This window comes from Ranitomeya variabilis, chromosome 6, assembly GCF_051348905.1.
Source record: "Ranitomeya variabilis isolate aRanVar5 chromosome 6, aRanVar5.hap1, whole genome shotgun sequence".
Classification (NCBI taxonomy): domain Eukaryota; kingdom Metazoa; phylum Chordata; class Amphibia; order Anura; family Dendrobatidae; genus Ranitomeya; species Ranitomeya variabilis.
The window spans coordinates 77183621-77202309 of NC_135237.1; the positions used below are offsets into that span (position 1 = coordinate 77183621).

Genomic DNA, 18689 nt, shown 5'->3' on the forward strand with positions numbered 1-18689 from the left:
ATGTTTTTCTCAGGCATATAAGAAGGTGTTGAGTTCAAGCCAAACATTGAAGAATAATTAATATGTAACAGATTGACAGTTACCACTAAGAGAAGTCATGTTCATACCTGATACTTTTACCAAGTGTTTAGTACAAATGGTGCAACTGTGCATATAATAGTACACGCAAGTATTTTATTTTTGTCATTATCACCAGACTTCATGTTAGAAAAGTAATTTGTGTTAACAGTGATATTGTGTTTTATTTCTGATGCTTACAATGACTTTATCCTGCTGCAGGCAATAAACTATTATGAAGCTGCTCTAAAGATGAGTCCCGAAGATTTCTTATTTAGTGATCTGGCAGAACTTTTCCTTAAACTCAAAAATTACAGCAAGGCAGAAAGTCTTCTCCAGCGCGCGCTAGATCATGAGCCAGGTAGGTTTCTTTATATGCTATTCCCATACTGTTCTGTACATAATGGAAGGGGACATTGCTTATATGTAATTTCAGGCAGTGTATTTGACACACAGAAAACTACGGTATATATTGTGCTTATATGTCTTTTGAATGATAATTTTTTGATATATAGACAGATATAAAAATGTTTCCTACATATACAGTTGTGGCCAAAAGTATTGACACCCCTGCAATTCTGTCAGATAATACTTAGTTTCTTCCTGAAAATGATTGCAAACACAAATTCTTTGGTATTATTATCTTCATTTAATTTGTCTTAAATGAAAAAACACAAAAGAGAACGAAGCAAAAAGCAAAACATTGATCATTTCACACAAAACTCCAAAAATGGGCCAGACAAAAGTATTGGCACCCTCAGCCTAATACTTGGTTGCACAACCTTTAGCCAAAATAACTGTGACCAACCGCTTCCGGTAACCATCAATGAGTTTCTTACAATGCTCTGCTGGAATTTTAGACCATTCTTCTTTGGCAAACTGCTCCAGGTCCCTGATATTTGAAGGGTGCCTTCTCCAAACTGCCATTTTTAGATCTCTCCACAGGTGTACTATGGGATTCAGGTCTGGACTCATTGCTGGCCACCTTAGAAGTCTCCAGTGCTTTCTCTCAAACCATTTTCTAGTGCTTTTTGAAGTGTGTTTTGGGTCATTGTCCTGCTGGAAGACCCATGACCTCTGAGGAAGACCCAGCTTTCTCACACTGGGCCCTACATTATGCTGCAAAATTTGTTGGTAGTCTTCAGACTTCATAATGCCATGCACACGGTCAAGCAGTCCAGTGCCAGAGGCAGCAAAGCAACCCCAAAACATCAGGGAACCTCTGCCATGTTTGACTGTAGGGACCGTGTTCTTTTCTTTGAATGCCTCTTTTTTTCTCCTGTAGACTCTATGTTGATGCCTTTGCCCAAAAAGCTCTACTTTTGTCTCATCTGACCAGTGAACATTTTTCCAAAACGTTTTAGGCTTTTCATGTAAGTTTTGGCAAACTCCAGCCTGGCTTTTTTATGTCTCGGGGTAAGAAGTGGGGTCTTCCTGGGTTTCCTACCATACGTCCCTTTTCATTCTGACGGATAGTACGGGTTGACACTGTTGTACCCTCGGACTGCAGGGCAGCTTGAACTTGTTTGGATGTTAGTCGAGGTTCTTTATCCAACATCCGCACAATCTTGCGTTGAAATCTCTTGTCAATTTTTCTTTTCCGTCCACATCTAGGGAGGTTAGTCACAGTGCCATGGGCTTTAAACTTCTTGATGACACTGCGCACGGTAGACACAGGAACATTCAGGTCTTTGGAGATGGACTTGTAGCCTTGAGATTGCTCATGCTTCCTCACAATTTGGTTTCTCAAGTCCTCAGACAGTTCTTTGGTCTTCTTTCTTTTCTCCATGCTCAATGTGGTACACACAAGGACACAGGACAGAGGTTGAGTCAACTTTAATCCATGTCAACTGGCTGCAAATGTGATTTAGTTATTGCCAACACCTGTTAGGTGCCACAGGTAAGTTACAGGTGCTGTTAATTACACTAATTAGAGAAGCATCACATGATTTTTCGAACAATGCCAATACTTTTGTCCACCCCCTTTTTATGTTTGGTGTGGAATTATATCCAATTTGGCTTTAGGACAATTTATTTTTGTGTTTTTTCATTTAAGACAAATTAAATGAAGATAATAATAACAAAGAATTTGTGTTTGCAATCATTTTCAGGAAGAAACTGAGTATTATCTGACAGAATTGCAGGGGTGTCAATACTTTTGGCCACAACTGTAATCATTTGTCACTTTAACCATTAGCTGACATATCAAGGGCATACGTTTTTATAGCCTAAAACCCTATAGAGACAACTATGACTACAAACACCAGCTTTCCAGACAAGCTAGTCACCCACATCATTTATGTTAATACTAGATGGTGGCCCGATTCTAACGCATCGGGTATTCTAGAATATGTATGTGTAGTGTATTGCGCAGCCCACGCAGTACATTGCGCAGCCCACGCAGTACATTGCGCAGCCCATGCAGTACATTGCGCAGCCCACGCAGTACATTGCGCAGCCCACGCAGTACATTGCGCAGCCCACGCAGTACATTGCGCAGCCCATGTTGTATATTGCCCAGCCCATGTAGTATATTGCGCAGTCCACGTAGTATATTGCACAGCCCACGCAGTATATTTCCCAGCCTACGTTGTATATTGCGCAGCCCGCTGTATATTGCGCAGCCCACTTAGTATATTGCGCAGCCCACATAGTATATTGCCCAGCCCATGTAGTATATTGCGCAGGCCACGTAGTATATAGCAATGTGGGCATGATATCCCTGTTAAAAAAAAAAAGAATTAAAATAAAAAATAGTTATATACTCACCTTCCGTTGGCGCCTGAATCCAGGAAGAAGTTACCGACGCTTGGGATCCACCGAAGCTCCGCCGAGCCGCTCGCGCCGGCCGCCATCTTCCTTTCCCAGGCCGCTTTGCGAAATTACCCAGAAGACTTAGCGGTCTGGCAAGACCTCTAAGTCTTCTGGGTAATTTCGCAATACATCGCCGGGAACGGAAGATGGCGGCCGGCGCCAGCGGCTCGGCGAACTACGGAGGGTAAGTATAGCAGGTTTTTTGTTTTTTTATTATTTTTAACATTACATTTATTTACTATTGATGCCGCATAGGCAGCATCAATAGTAAAACATTGGGGACACACAGGGTTAATAGCAGCGGTTACAGAGTGCGTTACCCGCGGCATAACGCGGTCCGTTACCGCTGCGATTAACCCTGTTTGAGCGGTGAGCGGAGGGGAGAATGCGGGCGCCGGGCAGTGAGTGCGGGGAGTAAAGAGCGGCCATTTTCTTCCGGACTGTGCACATCGCTGATTGGTCGCGGCAGCCATGACAGGCAGCTGCCGAGACCAATCAGCGAACGAATTACCGCGACAGACAGAAGGACAGACAGACAGACGGAAGTACCCCTTAGACAATTATATAGTAGATTTATAAAAATAATTTTAAAAAAACTAAAGGTAAAATAATTTCATGTCAGAATTACGGTATATGGTTTCAGCCTACCACCCTTTAATAAAAAGTACCTAAAAGTATCAAAATAGAAGATGAACGAGAACTTCAGGCCATTTTTGCCTTTTTTTTTTGTTCCTCCCTACTTCCAAGATCCATAACTTTTTCATTATCCATACTGAAACTTGTTTATTGTGAAACGAGTTGTAGTACTTAGTGACACTACTAATGTTACCATACAAAGTACTGAAAAACGAGAAAAGTTCAAGTTGGGTGAAATGGTGATAAAAACGCAATTTTGCCATTGTTTTTTTAGCTTCATTTTTACAATGGTCAGTGTGCTGTAAAATTGACCTGGCATCTTGATTCTTTAGGTCATTAGAAATAAAGTGATACTACTAGAGTGATATTTTTTTATATTGTAGTGGTTAAAAAAATATGAACTTTGCAAAAAAAAAGAAAAGCTTGGACACTATTTGTTTCTCTATCTGTGTGTTTGGTCAAGCCAAGTTTGCAGTGAAGTTGCCTTGTAGCGCATGGGACTTTCCTAAAAAATATATGGTCACAGGTTTTAAAGAGAACCTGTCACCTCAAATTGGAGGGATATTAAAATGAGTTTTTACCGGTCAGATGGGCGGCGTTTCCTCATCATTTATCCACCCCATCCGTCCCTGTTTTCCGCAATATGTTAGTGAATTAGAGTATGTGTGTGCCATAGTTGGCGCGTGCGCAATGCAATCTTCGGTGGCGCACACTCAGTATGCTTTGCCCAACTGCAGGCAAAGCCGAAAAGCATTATTGCGCATGCGCCCACGCACTGTCCCGGAAGTATTTCGCTGTGTTGATTTTGTTGACTATCTATAAATTTACGGACAGTTGGTAACACAGATCCTGTGTTATCAGCTGTGTATAGAGGTGTTAGGCTAAGATCACCCAATGAGTTTTTTGGTGAGTTTTTGACACTGTGTCTTACAGTTCCAGCAAAGTGGATGAGGTTTATAGAAATCTCATGCCCACTGTGTTTTTTTGTTTTTTTTTATACACTGGGTAAACTGACTTGTGGTACGTGTTTGAAATCTGCAATATGTCAATTTTTCTTGCCAGTATGCTGAGTTTTATGTGTGGGTTTTTCCCATAAAATTGCGTTACATGTGTAAAATCTACAGGTATAAAAACACATGTAAAAAAAAACCTCACAAAAATGCAATGAAAGAAAAAAAGCATGTTACCTAATATGTACAGAACTCGTGCACCAAATCTGCAACATCTCAAACTCACTAAATACTCATCTTGGGAAAGTAGCCTTAGGCTACTTTCACACTAGCGTCGGGCTCGGCCCGTCGCGGTGCGTCGGGCCGAGGTCCCTGACGCTAGCGTTGTCTCCGCCGCACAACGGGGGCAGCGGATGCATTTTTCCAGCGCATCCGCTGCCCCATTGTGAGGTGCGGGGAAGTGCGGGGAGGTGGGGGCGGAGTTCCGGCTGCGCATGCGCGGTCGGAAAAAGCGGACCGTCGGGAGCAAAAAACGTTACATGTAACGTTTTTTGCTCCCGACGGTCCGCCACAGCACGGCGCAACCGTCGCACGACGGTTGCGACATGTGGCAATGCGTCGCAAATGCGTCGCTAATGTTAGTCAATGCAGAAAAAACGCATCCTGCAAGCACTTTTGCAGGATGCGTTTTTTCGGCAAAACGACGCATTTGCGACGTATTGCAGTTAACGCTAGTGTGAAAGTAGCCTTACCTGTCATTGTAATGCTACCTCTGACTGTAATGAGACTGCTGAAAACTTTTTCTAAACGGACGGGAAGTGTGAGTGTAAAATAACCCAAGTGGTCAGTGTGAGAATTGCAAGATTACTATTTTTTTTTTAAATAAAAATTGTCATATGAAGTAAAGCAAGCAACATTGTCAACATTTGTTTTTACAAAATGTGCAACACTTGTAAAAAAAAAAAAAAGAAAAGAAAAAAACTTTAGGTTCGCAACCCTGACATGAGCATATAATGCTACTCAACCATTGGATTGTGGCTATTTGGCAAAGTGGGTAATCTCATTTGTGTATTGATAAAGGAGTTAGGGCTCATACTCATCTGTGTATAAACCGGACGAGTGTGATCTGATAAAAAATCAGATTGTATTCTGACTAATGTTATTCACTGGATTAGTGCTCATCTGCAATACATTGTGCACCTGACAAAGCACCATAGAGCAACACATTGTTCACCTATCAAAGCACCATAGAGCAACACATTGAGCACCTGACAAAGCACCATAGAGCATCACATCCTGCACCTGACAAAGCATCATAGAGCAGCACATCCTGCACCTGACAAAGCACCATAGAGCATCACATCCTGCACCTGACAAAGCACCACAGAGCAGCACATCCTGCACCTGACAAAGCATCAAAGAGCAGCACATCCTGCACCTGACAAAGCACCATAGAGCAGCACATCCTGCACCTGACAAAGCACCATAGAGCAGTACATCCTGCACCTGACAAAGCACCATAGAGCAGCACATCCTGCACCTGACAAAGCACCATAGAGCAGCACATCCTGCACCTGACAAAGCACCATAGAGCAGCACATCCTGCACCTGACAAAGCACCATAGAGCAGCACATCCTGCACCTGACAAAGCACCATAGAGCAGCACATCCTGCACCTGACAAAGCACCACAGAGCAGCACATCCTGCACCTGACAAAGCACCATAGAGCAGCATATCTGGTGCCTGACAAAGCACCATAGAGCAGCATCTGCTTCATCTGACAAAGCACCATAGAGCAGCACATGGAGTCCCTCTGATTCCATAGTACAGCAGTACAGCGCTACAGGAGAGTACATGTGCCATTGTTTAGCCTTCTGCACGCGCCTTTGATGTGTCCATGAGGTGTAAGTGCCAATATCAGTACAGATAATGTGTTGGCTTTCTACAGGATGAATCATTTTACTTTCTTATATCAGTTTCAGAATTGCCTTCTATGATTAATGATGTCAAGTTTCTAATGCTACTTGGACAAACATATAAAAACTCCAAAAAGGAACTTCTGGTTGAAACTTTAAACAAGGTAATGTTATTATTTCTCTCGTGTATCACCCCTACTCTGGAACTCTCTACCACAACACATCAGACTCTCGCCTAACATCGAAACCTTCAAAAAGAACCTGAAGACCCACCTCTTCCGACAAGCCTAAAACCTGCAGTAACCACCAATTTTACAAACCGCTGCACGACCAGCTCTATCCTCACCCACTGTATTCTCACCCATCCCTTGTAGATTGTGAGCCCTCGCGGGCAGGGTCCTCTCTACTCCTGTACCAGTTGTGATCTGTATTGTATAAGATTATTGTACTGTTTTTATTATGTATACCCCTCCTCACATGTAAAGCACTATGGAAGAAATGGCGCTATAATAATAAATAATAATAATTAGCAAAATACAAGAGATAATGACCCCCCTTCTACCGACCACTCTGACGGGTCCAGGAGGAGGTAATTGCCAAGCGTTATTATGTCACATGAGTGACTAATGGTAGACATTGCTGTCTAGCAGAGGAATAACTTATAATGTTGGGTTTATAAAAGTGAGTATGATTGAAGAGCAGGCACTCTTCACTATGGAGAAAGCATAATTGCCATTATTTTATGCCCTTGATATAACTTGCTTGTAAGAAATTTTACAATTGAATAGGTTATAAAAGAGCTTTACTTAGGACATAATAATCCTCCTCCTGACCGGTGACATTCTTCTTACAGGCCCTGGATATCCAGAGCCGGATACTAAAGCGCCTTCCTCTTGAGCAACCAGATATGAATCCTCGACAGCAGCAAGTGGCTTCTAAGATTTGTGTGCAACTTGCTGACTATTACGTAGAGGAAAAGGATTACCCTAATGCTCTAAAATACTACAAGGAATCTATATCCTACTCTGACACAGATAACCAGGTCAGTGTTTGTGATTTGGACGTTATAATGCATTAGCTGATGGAATCACTTTTCCAGAAATGTAATAAATTTGTTTGTCTTTCTTGTCTGTGAATTGAGATACTGATTTGGCTTTCATCCTAAGTCATATTGCAAGACTCGCTAAAGGGTTGATTGTGACTTGTTGGATCGCTACTTCCAACAGGTGGCGCTATAGAGTTCAAGTCCTCTTTTTCTCTTTTTACATATTTTTTATAGTGATTTCAGGGCATTTTTAAGGCTGCCGTCACACTAGCAGTATTTGGTCAGTATCTTACATCAGTATTTGTAAGCCAAAACCAGAAGTGGTGCATATGTTTCTATTATACTTTTCCTCTATTTGTTCCCCTCCTGGTTTTGGCTTACAAATACTGATGTAAAATACTGACCAAATACTGCTAGTGTGAAAAAAAGTATTGTTTTTACAGTGGGTTTTTCAAAGAAGCATAACATTTTTTTCCATCACATTTTTTTTTTTTGTTGCAATTTTGGTGCATTTTTTTTCTTGTGTGCTACACTTCAACTTTGGCTGTGACACAAGGCTTGCAGAGAAATATCACTGTATGCCACTGCTACATCCCAGCATAATGCAAGTGTATGGGGGAATATTGCAACTGTGCGGCAAGCAGATCGCTAAATCCCCAGCTGACTCTGACTCTTGGCTACTCGGTTGTCTCAGTCTTGGTGCCCCTCGAGCCCCATTCACTTGCATTATGCCACAATGCAGCGGTGGCACACAGCAATATTTGGCTATGCTCCCTGCGCCTTCTCCAATGTTGCCCTGCATAAAAAGCCTTATGATCTGTGGTGCTTTTTTTAAATGTATATGAATAAAAAAAAATGCTTGGAAAAAAAAATCTGAATGAAAAATTAATTTTTTTAAAAAAAGCGTATTTTCCAAACCTAAAAGAAATGCTGCAAAATAAACTGAAGAAGCCTGCTGGTGCTGAGAGGAGGCTGGCGGTGACCTTGTTATGTTACATTTCGTCAGCACATTTTCAGATGAGGTCAATAAAATTGGCAGCAACAAAAGTGAGTCTCGCAGAGCTGGCACAGTCACATACAGTAGCTGGAAATGTTATTCATTAGTTCTGAAAATAACATTGGGCTGAAGCGAGACAAGGACTTCTGTGCATATTATGTGCGCTCACACTCTAGGAAGGCTTTGAGCCGCACAGTGGGCCTCATTGATCAAAACTGTCCTTGTTGCCCATAGCAACCAATGACAGCACAGCTTTCATTTTAACAGAGCAGTTTAAGAAATGTAAGCTGTGCTGTGATTGGTTGCTATTGGAAACAAAGGCAGTTTCTCTTTTAGACCGTTTTGATTAATGAGGCTCACAGTTTGGAGTTAAAGGTTCGGAGAAGCTGCCGCATCCTTTCTGCACTTCTTTGAGCTGCCTCATTGATCTTCTTAAAATAGAAGTCATATGTTATCACTACAAACGGGCCGTGGATGGATTTGCTATAAAACTGTAAACAAGCAGCTTTGAATGGGTATTCCCATCGTCAAGACCCTATCCCGATATATAGTAGGTGTAATAATAATAATATTCGCAAATACCATCAATTAGAAATGTAGTGTAGTTCTCCTGATACTAGGTTAATATTATTATTATTATTACACCTACTACATATTGGGATAGAATCTTGGCAATGGGAATACCCCTTTAATTGCCATTATACACTGCAAAACAAACTACAACATTCTTCGGCCGTCTGACATCATTAACCATAACTGGGACATTTTCCCCCAATCATGACCAGGCTTTTTCATAAATGTGGTTTTAAGAGCTCTAGTTTTTTTTTTCAAACTAATATTTAAAATATTTTTTCTCCTTTTTGATAAGTGAGGCCTAATTGTTATGTCATTTTTGTGTATATATATATATATATATATATAATTTTTTTTTTTTTGCTGCAATATGAGGTAAAGATAAAGAAAAATTTACAGATTTCTTTTACGCCCACAAAGGACCATCAAAATATATTTTAAATTGGATTTCCCTTTCCATAACCACTATTTTTATATATTGGACATGTGTTTTTGTTGTTGTTTTTTTCTTCTTACAGTGGTAGTAACAACCAACTGGCAATGAACTTTTTTTTAATTTTTGCTTTACTTAGTATTTTTATTTTTTTTTCATTTAGGCCTCATTCAAGTGTTTAAACACTTAGGTGAAAAAATGGTAGCGGTGTCATCCCTGTTTTAGAACAGTGTGTCATCAGTGTGTGGTCTGTGTCATCAGTGTGTGGTCTGTGTGTCCATTTTTACCATCAGTGTGTCATCAGTGTATGGTCCGTGTGTCCATTTTTACCATCAGTGTGTCATCAGTGTGTCATCAGTGTGTGGTCCGTGTCCATTATTGTGTCTAAGGGATTTGCTTTTTAGGGATTGGCCAAGACCTTTTCGTTCCAGTGAGTGGAAATCTTAATGATTCAGCATAGAAGAAATTTTGAGCATTTATATGCAAACAACTTTGTGGGAACAGTTTCAGTTTGGGGAAGGCTCTTTTCTGTTTGAGCGTTACTGCGCCACTGTGCACAAAGCAAGGTCCATACAGGCGTTGTCGGTGTGTTTGGTGGGTAATATCTCATAGCCCTGATTAAACTCCACCCGGGGGTCAGCTGATGACTCCCGTCACTGTCATTACAGAACTTCTCTAAAACTCTGCCTTCAAAGTAGATTTCTGCTATATGCTTCAGCATCGCTGCACATAGCACACGTGTTCTGATGATCGCATCTTCAAACCCCTTAAGCGGGGGGGGGATAACAAAATCAGTAGAAAGTAATTCATATATTTGGTATCACCGCATTCAGAAAAGTCCAGTCTATCAAAATATAAAAACAGTTAAACTGATCGGAAAGGAAAAAATTCAAGAATGTCAAAATTATGTTTTTTGATTGCCACAATTTCACAAAAAATGCTTTAACAAGCAATAAAAAGTGACATATATCCCAAAATCGTACAAATAAAAACTAAGTCTCGCTCCTCAAAGAAACAATCTATCATACATCTCCATCGGATCAAAAATACAAATGTTGCAGTCTCAGAAAATGGTGACACAGCTCCCCAAATTTTTTTTTTGCAAACTTCAGATTTTTTTCATTACTAAAATAAAATAAAAAACTTGACATGTTTGGTATCAGCGTAATCGTACTGCATAGTCATTTTTATCACAAAATTTACAGGGCAAAAACAATTCCCAAAAAACAATGTCAGAATTGTGTTTTTTTTCTCACAATTTCACCGCACTTGGAATTTTTTTTTTCAGATGGGCCTCGCCATTCAAGGTCTATAGGTCCGCAAAAAAAATGACATACTAGTGTGGTCTGATTTTTGCAGTCTGATATAATGGAGAAGGTGGAGAATGTTATTTTTTTTTCTCCACCTCTGAGAAAATCAGATCGATCTCACTCTGATCAAACTCTGATCAGAGTATGCTTAGAATAATCAGACCGTTTTTTTCGGGTGGAGAGAACGGGTTGTGTGACCCTATGACTAGCGATATACTTGGTGATCACCAATACTCTGAGCGTGACAAGAGTACTGCCTTTTTCTACGGGGCCTGAGTTGTGGAACTGAGATTCTGGCTGCAACATTGACCACTAAAGCACATGTCTAGAGCTTTCTCTCTTCCATTTGTCAGATATTGTTGAAGATGACACATCTTTTCTTGATAATGGATGACCTGGATTCCTGCCAAGCACAATGTAAAGACCTACTTCAGGACGAGAGATATAAGGACGAGGCTACAATGGTAAATTCCTTATTTTTTGAGTTGTGATTTATAATAAAATGCTTTTTAGTTTGAGTCACAGACTTATACATCTTTAATGTAAGCTTAGACTATAATGTAGACTTTTGAGCTTCTTAAAGGTTTTTTTTTCAGAATTTTTTTTAAATTGTGCGACGCGTAGAGCATGTTCTAAAATAATGAAATATATAAAACTTCACCTCAAATTCCTCACTATCCCAGCACCACTGCAGTACTGGGAACTGATGATTTCATATCCATCAGTCACCTGACCACTGCAGCCAATCACTGACCTCAGATGATGCAAGTGATTGGGATCATGAGAATGATAATGTTACCTATGGGTCATTTAGTATTTTATTTTCTACTGTCTGACAGGTGATGGCAGATATCATGTTTCAGAAGCAGGAATATGAGAAAGCGATAGAATATTTTCATCAGGTTCTGGAAAAGACGCCAGGTGAGAATGTTATTCTTGATCTGTGTGTCAGAAATGTTGGAATTCATAATTGCACAGTTAAGAATAAAATATTTACCCAGGTAAATAAAAGCTATAAAATATAGTGATTAGTGATGAGCGAGTGTACTTGTTGCTTGGGTTTTCATGAGCACGCCTAGGTGGTCTCCGAGTATTTATGACTGCTCGGAGATTTAGTTTTCATCGCCGCAGCTGAATGATTTACAGCTACTAGCCAGCCTGAGTACATGTGGGGATTCCCTAGCAACCAGGCAACCCCCGCATGTACTCAGGCTGGCTAGCAGCTGTAAATCATTCAGCTGCGGAGATGAAAACTAAATCTCCGAACACTAACAAATACTCGGAGACCACCCGAGCATGCTCGGGAAAACCCGAGCAATGAGTATACTCGCTCATCACTAATAGTGATGTTAGTTAATAATGGACCTTGTTGCCTATTGCCAATAATTGGCTGTTATGGACAGCAAGGTTAGTTTATTTAAAAGAAGACCATTTTGATAGATGATGCCTGCTGGTAAAATATTTGGGAGAGGTCTCAATGCCACGGCATGGCTGTAGTGTGGTCTCATTCTAGCATTTTGCATTATAACCACAAGACCAGGACCCTTCGCGGTTCATCTAAACCAATCTTCAATGATGACTGGGTTCTTTGGTGGTTTAAATGTGATTAACTTGAACTTTTAAGACCTCATACAGATTATGTTGGGGGACAGAATGATTGGATGGTTTCAATGTAATCCCCGATCCTTCTATTTATGAGGCAGTACAAAAGGATCGGCAGTGACCCTCTCATAGACAACGCTGGAACCCATAGCTGAACATTCCTGTACATGGGTGCATCGGGAGAGATAGCGGTCGGTCAAAAAATAGTTCGCTCCACAACCACTGTATATATTGTGTATGGCCAGCTTTAGGAAATGCACATTTTAGTGTTGCTTATTTCAGCCATATGTAACCAATTTGAACGAAGATTTATCAATTTATGATGAATTTCTAAAGTGTAAAGATGACTTTAAACAGAAAGAATCCCCTTTCCATGTTTTCAGATGCTTTTTGAGCTACTGATTTTATCCATCATGAATGGTAAGCTCTGCAAATAAGTGTTCAACCAATGGGGCAGGGATGAATATTTTAGCACCGCTGATATATAAATGGTGTGTTTTTATGTCTGTTTTTGAATCTAGAAAATTTTCCAGCTCTGAGCAAATTCGTTGATCTTCTAAGAAGAAGTGGAAAACTCACAGAAGCCCTACGATACTTTGGTATGGCATTAGAACAATCTGCAAGAACTACACTTGAACCAGGATATAATTTTTGTAAAGGCATCTATTGCTGGTAAGGAAGAACAAAAAAAACCCCTGAAAAATACAGATTAAAACTCTGTTCACACTAGGAGGGAACTGACCACAAGTGGTTAATATTCTTTCAGCACCAACACACTGTAAATGAGGAATTACATGCCATTGCCACGTTGAGTCCTCCAGATTTTGCCACCATTATCATGTACTTAAAGAGGACCTTCCATCAAATTTTTCATGTTGAAGCAGGATGTAATGGTGGCTGCAGAGCAGAAGCTTTTTCAAGCAAAGTTCTCAATTGAACCTTGCTGCTTCTCTTTTTTTTTTTTTTCTTTATATGTATTTTCAAAAAGATGAACCCAGCACGCCAAAGTCCAATTTTCAGTGGTTTATTGACCCATGGTAACAAGGCATCGTTTCATTCCAACTGTGGAACTTTCTCAAAAACGAAGCGTTGCCTTCTTACCATGGGTCAATAAATCACTGAAAATTGGACTTTGGCGTGCTGGGTTCATCTTTTTGAAAATAAGTTGAGGTTTGATATTGCATAGAGGGCCCTACGTCTGCTATCTGCTAGTGTTGCTCCTTTATTATATATATATATACAGTGGGGTATTTAGTCAGTCAGCAATAGTGCAAGTTCCACCACTTAAAAAGATGAGAGGCGTCTGTAATTTACATCATAGGTAGACCTCAACTATGGGAGACAAACTGAGAAAATAAAATCCAGAAAATCACATTGTCTGTTTTTTTATCATTTTATTTGCATATTATGGTGGAAAATAGGTATTTGGTCAGAAACAAACAATCAAGATTTCTGGCTCTCACAGACCTGTAACTTCTTCTTTAAGAGTCTCCTCTTTCCTCCACTCATTACCTGTAGTAATGGCACCTGTTTAAACTTGTTATCAGTATAAAAAGACACCTGTGCACACCCTCAAACAGTCTGACTCCAAACTCCACTATGGTGAAGACCAAAGAGCTGTCAAAGGACACCAGAAACACAATTGTAGCCCTGCACCAGGCTGGGAAGACTGAATCTGCAATAGCCAACCAGCTTGGAGTGAAGAAATCAACAGTGGGAGCAATAATTAGAAAATGGAAGACATTCAAGACCACTGATAATCACCCTCGATCTGGGGCTCCACGCAAAATCCCACCCCGTGGGGTCAGAATGATCACAAGAACGGTGAGCAAAAATCCCAGAACCACGCGGGGGGACCTAGTGAATGAACTGCAGAGAGCTGGGACCAATGTAACAAGGCCTACCATAAGTAACACACTACGCCACCATGGACTCAGATCCTGCAGTGCCAGACGTGTCCCACTGCTTAAGCCAGTACATGTCCGGGCCCGTCTGAAGTTTGCTAGAGAGCATTTGGATGATCCAGAAGAGTTTTGGGAGAATGTCCTATGGTCTGATGAAACCAAACTGGAACTGTTTGGTAGAAACACAACTTGTCGTGTTTGGAGGAAAAAGAATACTGAGTTGCATCCATCCAACACCATACCTACTGTAAAGCATGGTGGTGGAAACATCATGCTTTGGGGCTGTTTCTCTGCAAAGGGGCCAGGACGACTGATCCGGGTACATGAAAGAATGAATGGGGCCATGTATCGTGAGATTTTGAGTGCAAACCTCCTTCCATCAGCAAGGGCATTGAAGATGAAACGTGGCTGGGTCTTTCAACATGACAATGATCCAAAGCACACCGCCAGGGCAACGAAGGAGTGGCTTCGTAAGAAGCATTTCAAGGTCCTGGGGTGGCCTAGCCAGTCTCCAGATCTCAACCCTATAGAAAACCTTTGGAGGGAGTTGAAAGTCCGTGTTGCCAAGCGAAAAGCCAAAAACATCACTGCTCTAGATGAGATCTGCATGGAGGAATGGGCCAACATACCACCAACAGTGTGTGGCAACCTTGTGAAGACTTACAGAAAACGTTTGACCTCTGTCATTGCCAACAAAGGATATATTACAAAGTATTGAGATGAAATTTTGTTTCTGACCAAATACTTATTTTCCACCATAATATGCAAATAAAATGATAAAAAAACAGACAATGTGATTTTCTGGATTTTATTTTCTCAGTTTGTCTCCCATAGTTGAGGTCTACCTATGATGTAAATTACAGACGCCTCTCATCTTTTTAAGTGGTGGAACTTGCACTATTGCTGACTGACTAAATACTTTTTTGCCCCACTGTATATACCGTATATAATTTTTTTTTTTGCCTCCCTTGTGGAAATATTAGCAATTAAAGTATTTGAAGTATTTATCATGTAATGAGTTAGCATTCACTTGGACTTTAAAAGTTATCAGACAGTTTTCACTGGAGGGGGCACCTACTTTTTCTACCTGTATGATTCTGACCAATCATAAGCAGGTAGCAACACTCAAAGGAAAGAAGAACACGCCCCCACCGTAGCTTAGAGCAGGTGTCTCAGTGTATGAGATGTAATGATACAGCTCTGACCTCCTGGTCTAACCTACTGTATAAGCCAGTGTGGGGGAGGGGTAATGCAGCTAAGAGAATGTGAGAATGTGAATAAAAATTAACTTTTATTTCGTAATCAAGAAAAAAGTGATATTATAATAGAATCCACATACATCCATATATGTATGTACATAGGATCACAGCTATAAAGATTGTGATCATAGCTGTGATCCACTAAATGCCAATGGGATACAAGGATGTAAGGAGTATTGTATTTTACATAGGATTCTTGACCAAAGTCCCTGATTAATTATTGGTCAGATAGATTAATATCCATATTGACAGGTCATCATAAAAAGAACCTTACAGGATTTATCAAGTGTAACCCTATTTTTCATTGTAATGGGGTAAAGAGGTCTACGCTGACTGCTATACAGCAGCAGCCAATTAATATTTGTATTTATTGATATATCAAATCAAAAACTTCTGATCTGTATATGGCTGGTGTAATATATATACTATATATAGTATAGCAGTAGTTTGATTCCACTGTTGCGGCTCATATATAGCAGCTAACACCTACTGATGGCAGGCGTGCCGCTGTGGTCAAGAATCCTATTTAATATACAATACTCCTTCTATTATAATATCACTTTTTTATTGATTGTGAAATAAAAGTTAATTTTTATTCCCATTCTCCTTCACTCTTTTTTCCCTTCCCCACTAGTCTACTCTCTCTCTGGTGGGGTACACCTATGTACATGATGTCCAATGAGATATAACAATCTCATTATTGAAGATTGCCAGTGGCAACTTTGTCCATTCAGGTATTAAAAAGGATCTTTATAGCAATGACTTAAATGTCTCTTTTGTAACCTGAGGGATCTAGAACACCTTTTTTTATATACCCAAGAAACTATACAATTTTTGCATTTTCTCTTCCAGGCACATAGGGCAACCTAACGAGGCACTGAAATATTTTAATAAGGCGCGGAAAGATAATGACTGGGGTCAAAGAGCCATCACCAACATGATCCAGATCTGTCTTAATCCAGACAATGAGATTGTTGGTGGAGAGGTGTTTGACAACTTGGAAGATGAGAACAGGTAACGTTTTTCTATGATTTGATTTTTCCATTTTACCAATAACTTACAAGGTAATGAACCACAGATACTGCAGGACATCTAGATGAAATAGATACAGGCATCAGCTTGGCCAGGTATAAGGAGACGGTTCACATTATAGTGCGGTGTCAATATGGCTGCATTTTCCATGAATGCATTTTTGCATTAGGTCAATGTCTGATTTAGTCTCGTAGGGGAAAAGAGGGATTCTGAGAAATTGGGAGTTCGGACAGCGGAGAAGTTACTGAAGAAGTTCCACCCTCGTACTGCACATGGACAGAACCGGCTAGCCATGCTGCAGGGTTATTGCCTTATGGCCACCAGAGACAAAGGCAACATTGAAACTGCGCTGAGCACATTCACAGATATGGCCACCACAGAGGTAACAATATATAGGTTTGGAATTTCTGTAATTGTGTTAATATTATGCTGAATTCTATAATTTACTTATGGGAATGGGTAAACTGTTATTTCACCAATGGACTAAGCTATGATGGTTGATGCACAGTGGTGGAAATTTGCCTATTTCCATTTTATTGTGATGGCCATGTTTGTAAAAGTAACAGGAGATACAGCCATGTTGCTTTTTAAAAAAGAATCAATTAGTGTCTTAAAAAAACATCAATTTAGTATTCTGACAACATGCAAAATAAGTAACAAACCGGGATTTTTCCTATCAGCTCCCCAATTTTCAGAGTTACTATGGAATGGAGATTCTCGCAATGGTCCACATTCTCAGGATAGCGGGATTGCCATCTATCATATATACGTTCATGGCATGTGTTATGGATATGCCATAAATGTGCAAGAATGAGGAATCTTATTGAAAAATGACAACCGATATGGCTTAATCTTTTATCAATATTGTAAAATTCGGTCACACAATACCGAACCCCAATTTTTCAAATAAATGGACAAAGTTTCAATGCCCTAAATTGATGTTTGTTGACTTATGGTTGTAGAAGGAGAATACCTCCGTGCTCCTGGCCGTAGCTCAAGCTTACATGATCCTGAAGCAAACTCCCAGGGCAAGAAACCAGCTAAAGAGATTGTCCAAAGCCCACTGGACCTTAGAAGATGCTGAAGATCTTGAAAAAAGTTGGTTGCTGCTTGCAGACATTTATATCAAATCAGGAAAATACGACATAGCAACAGATTTGCTAAAGCGATGCCTTAAATACAATAAGGTAAGAGGGAAATAATAAATGCAGGGTCCTTATGATAGACAGGTTCCTGCGAACAATACAGATAATAGCTAGCAAGTATTAAATGCTGATTTTCTTTCTAAAAATGTGCGAAGAAATCTACCACATCTGAACCTTGCAACATGAATGAGTATCCTACTTTGGAATTTAAAGGGGTTTCCTGTTATAGAAAAAAAAAACTAAATGAAATGTCATTAAATCCCTAAATACATTTAATAGCAAATCCCAATCATTTTTCCACTGCGGTAATCAATGTAGAATTAAAATGGCTCCCGTCCTGTTACACTAAAGTTGGGCAGCCTTTGGCCATTTCTTTCGGCCCCTCAAGCAGATTTCCGGAGAACAGTGTTTTACCAGCCTGCCCTTTAATTCCTCCCTTGACTGATTGCATGCACGCAATGAATGATTTCATCCTGACGCTGGTCAGTGTCAGCATCATGATGTTCCTTGTGGGAGGAGGGAGCGCCATGTGATTCTGTCCCCACTATGATGGAAGCCATCGCAGTGTTTCCTATGTAATAAATGCAGCAGCTTGTGCATCCTTTGTAATGTATGTACACCACCCCCAGTGTCTCTTATGTGATAGGGACTAGTGTATTTACAGTACAGGGAGTGATGTATATATGTGTCTCCTGTGATACATATACGCCAGCCCCAGTGTCTCCTATGTCCTTTATATACAGCAGTCTCAGTGTCCCCTATATGATGTATATACTGGAGTCTCAGTGTATCCTTTGTGATGTATACACCACTCTTAGTGTCTCCTGTGTGATGTATACACACCAGCCCCAGCATCTCCTATGTGATATTTATATACCAGCCCCAGCATCTCCTTTGTGATATATATGCTCCAGGCCCAGCGTCTCCTATGTGATATATAAACACCAGCCCCGGCGTCTTCTATGTGATGCATACACCACTCCACTTTTTTTTTTATTTCACCACTGGAGTGGCA

The 18689-nt window shown here is 40.4% G+C and overlaps 1 protein-coding gene across 2 annotated transcripts in view; it reads left to right on the plus strand.

Moving 5' to 3' along the window:
- The window catches only part of TTC21A (tetratricopeptide repeat domain 21A), a 92144-nt gene that overhangs the window by 66007 nt on the left and 7448 nt on the right, over positions 1–18689 (plus strand). For both annotated transcript variants that reach the window (XM_077268677.1, XM_077268676.1), the window contains exons 18-26: positions 280–418; positions 6435–6538; positions 7228–7416; positions 11086–11196; positions 11572–11653; positions 12856–13006; positions 16350–16511; positions 16716–16911; positions 17492–17716. In XM_077268677.1, the coding sequence (XP_077124792.1) occupies positions 280–418; positions 6435–6538; positions 7228–7416; positions 11086–11196; positions 11572–11653; positions 12856–13006; positions 16350–16511; positions 16716–16911; positions 17492–17716 (1359 nt within the window). The remainder of the gene's footprint in view (positions 1–279; positions 419–6434; positions 6539–7227; positions 7417–11085; positions 11197–11571; positions 11654–12855; positions 13007–16349; positions 16512–16715; positions 16912–17491; positions 17717–18689) is intronic.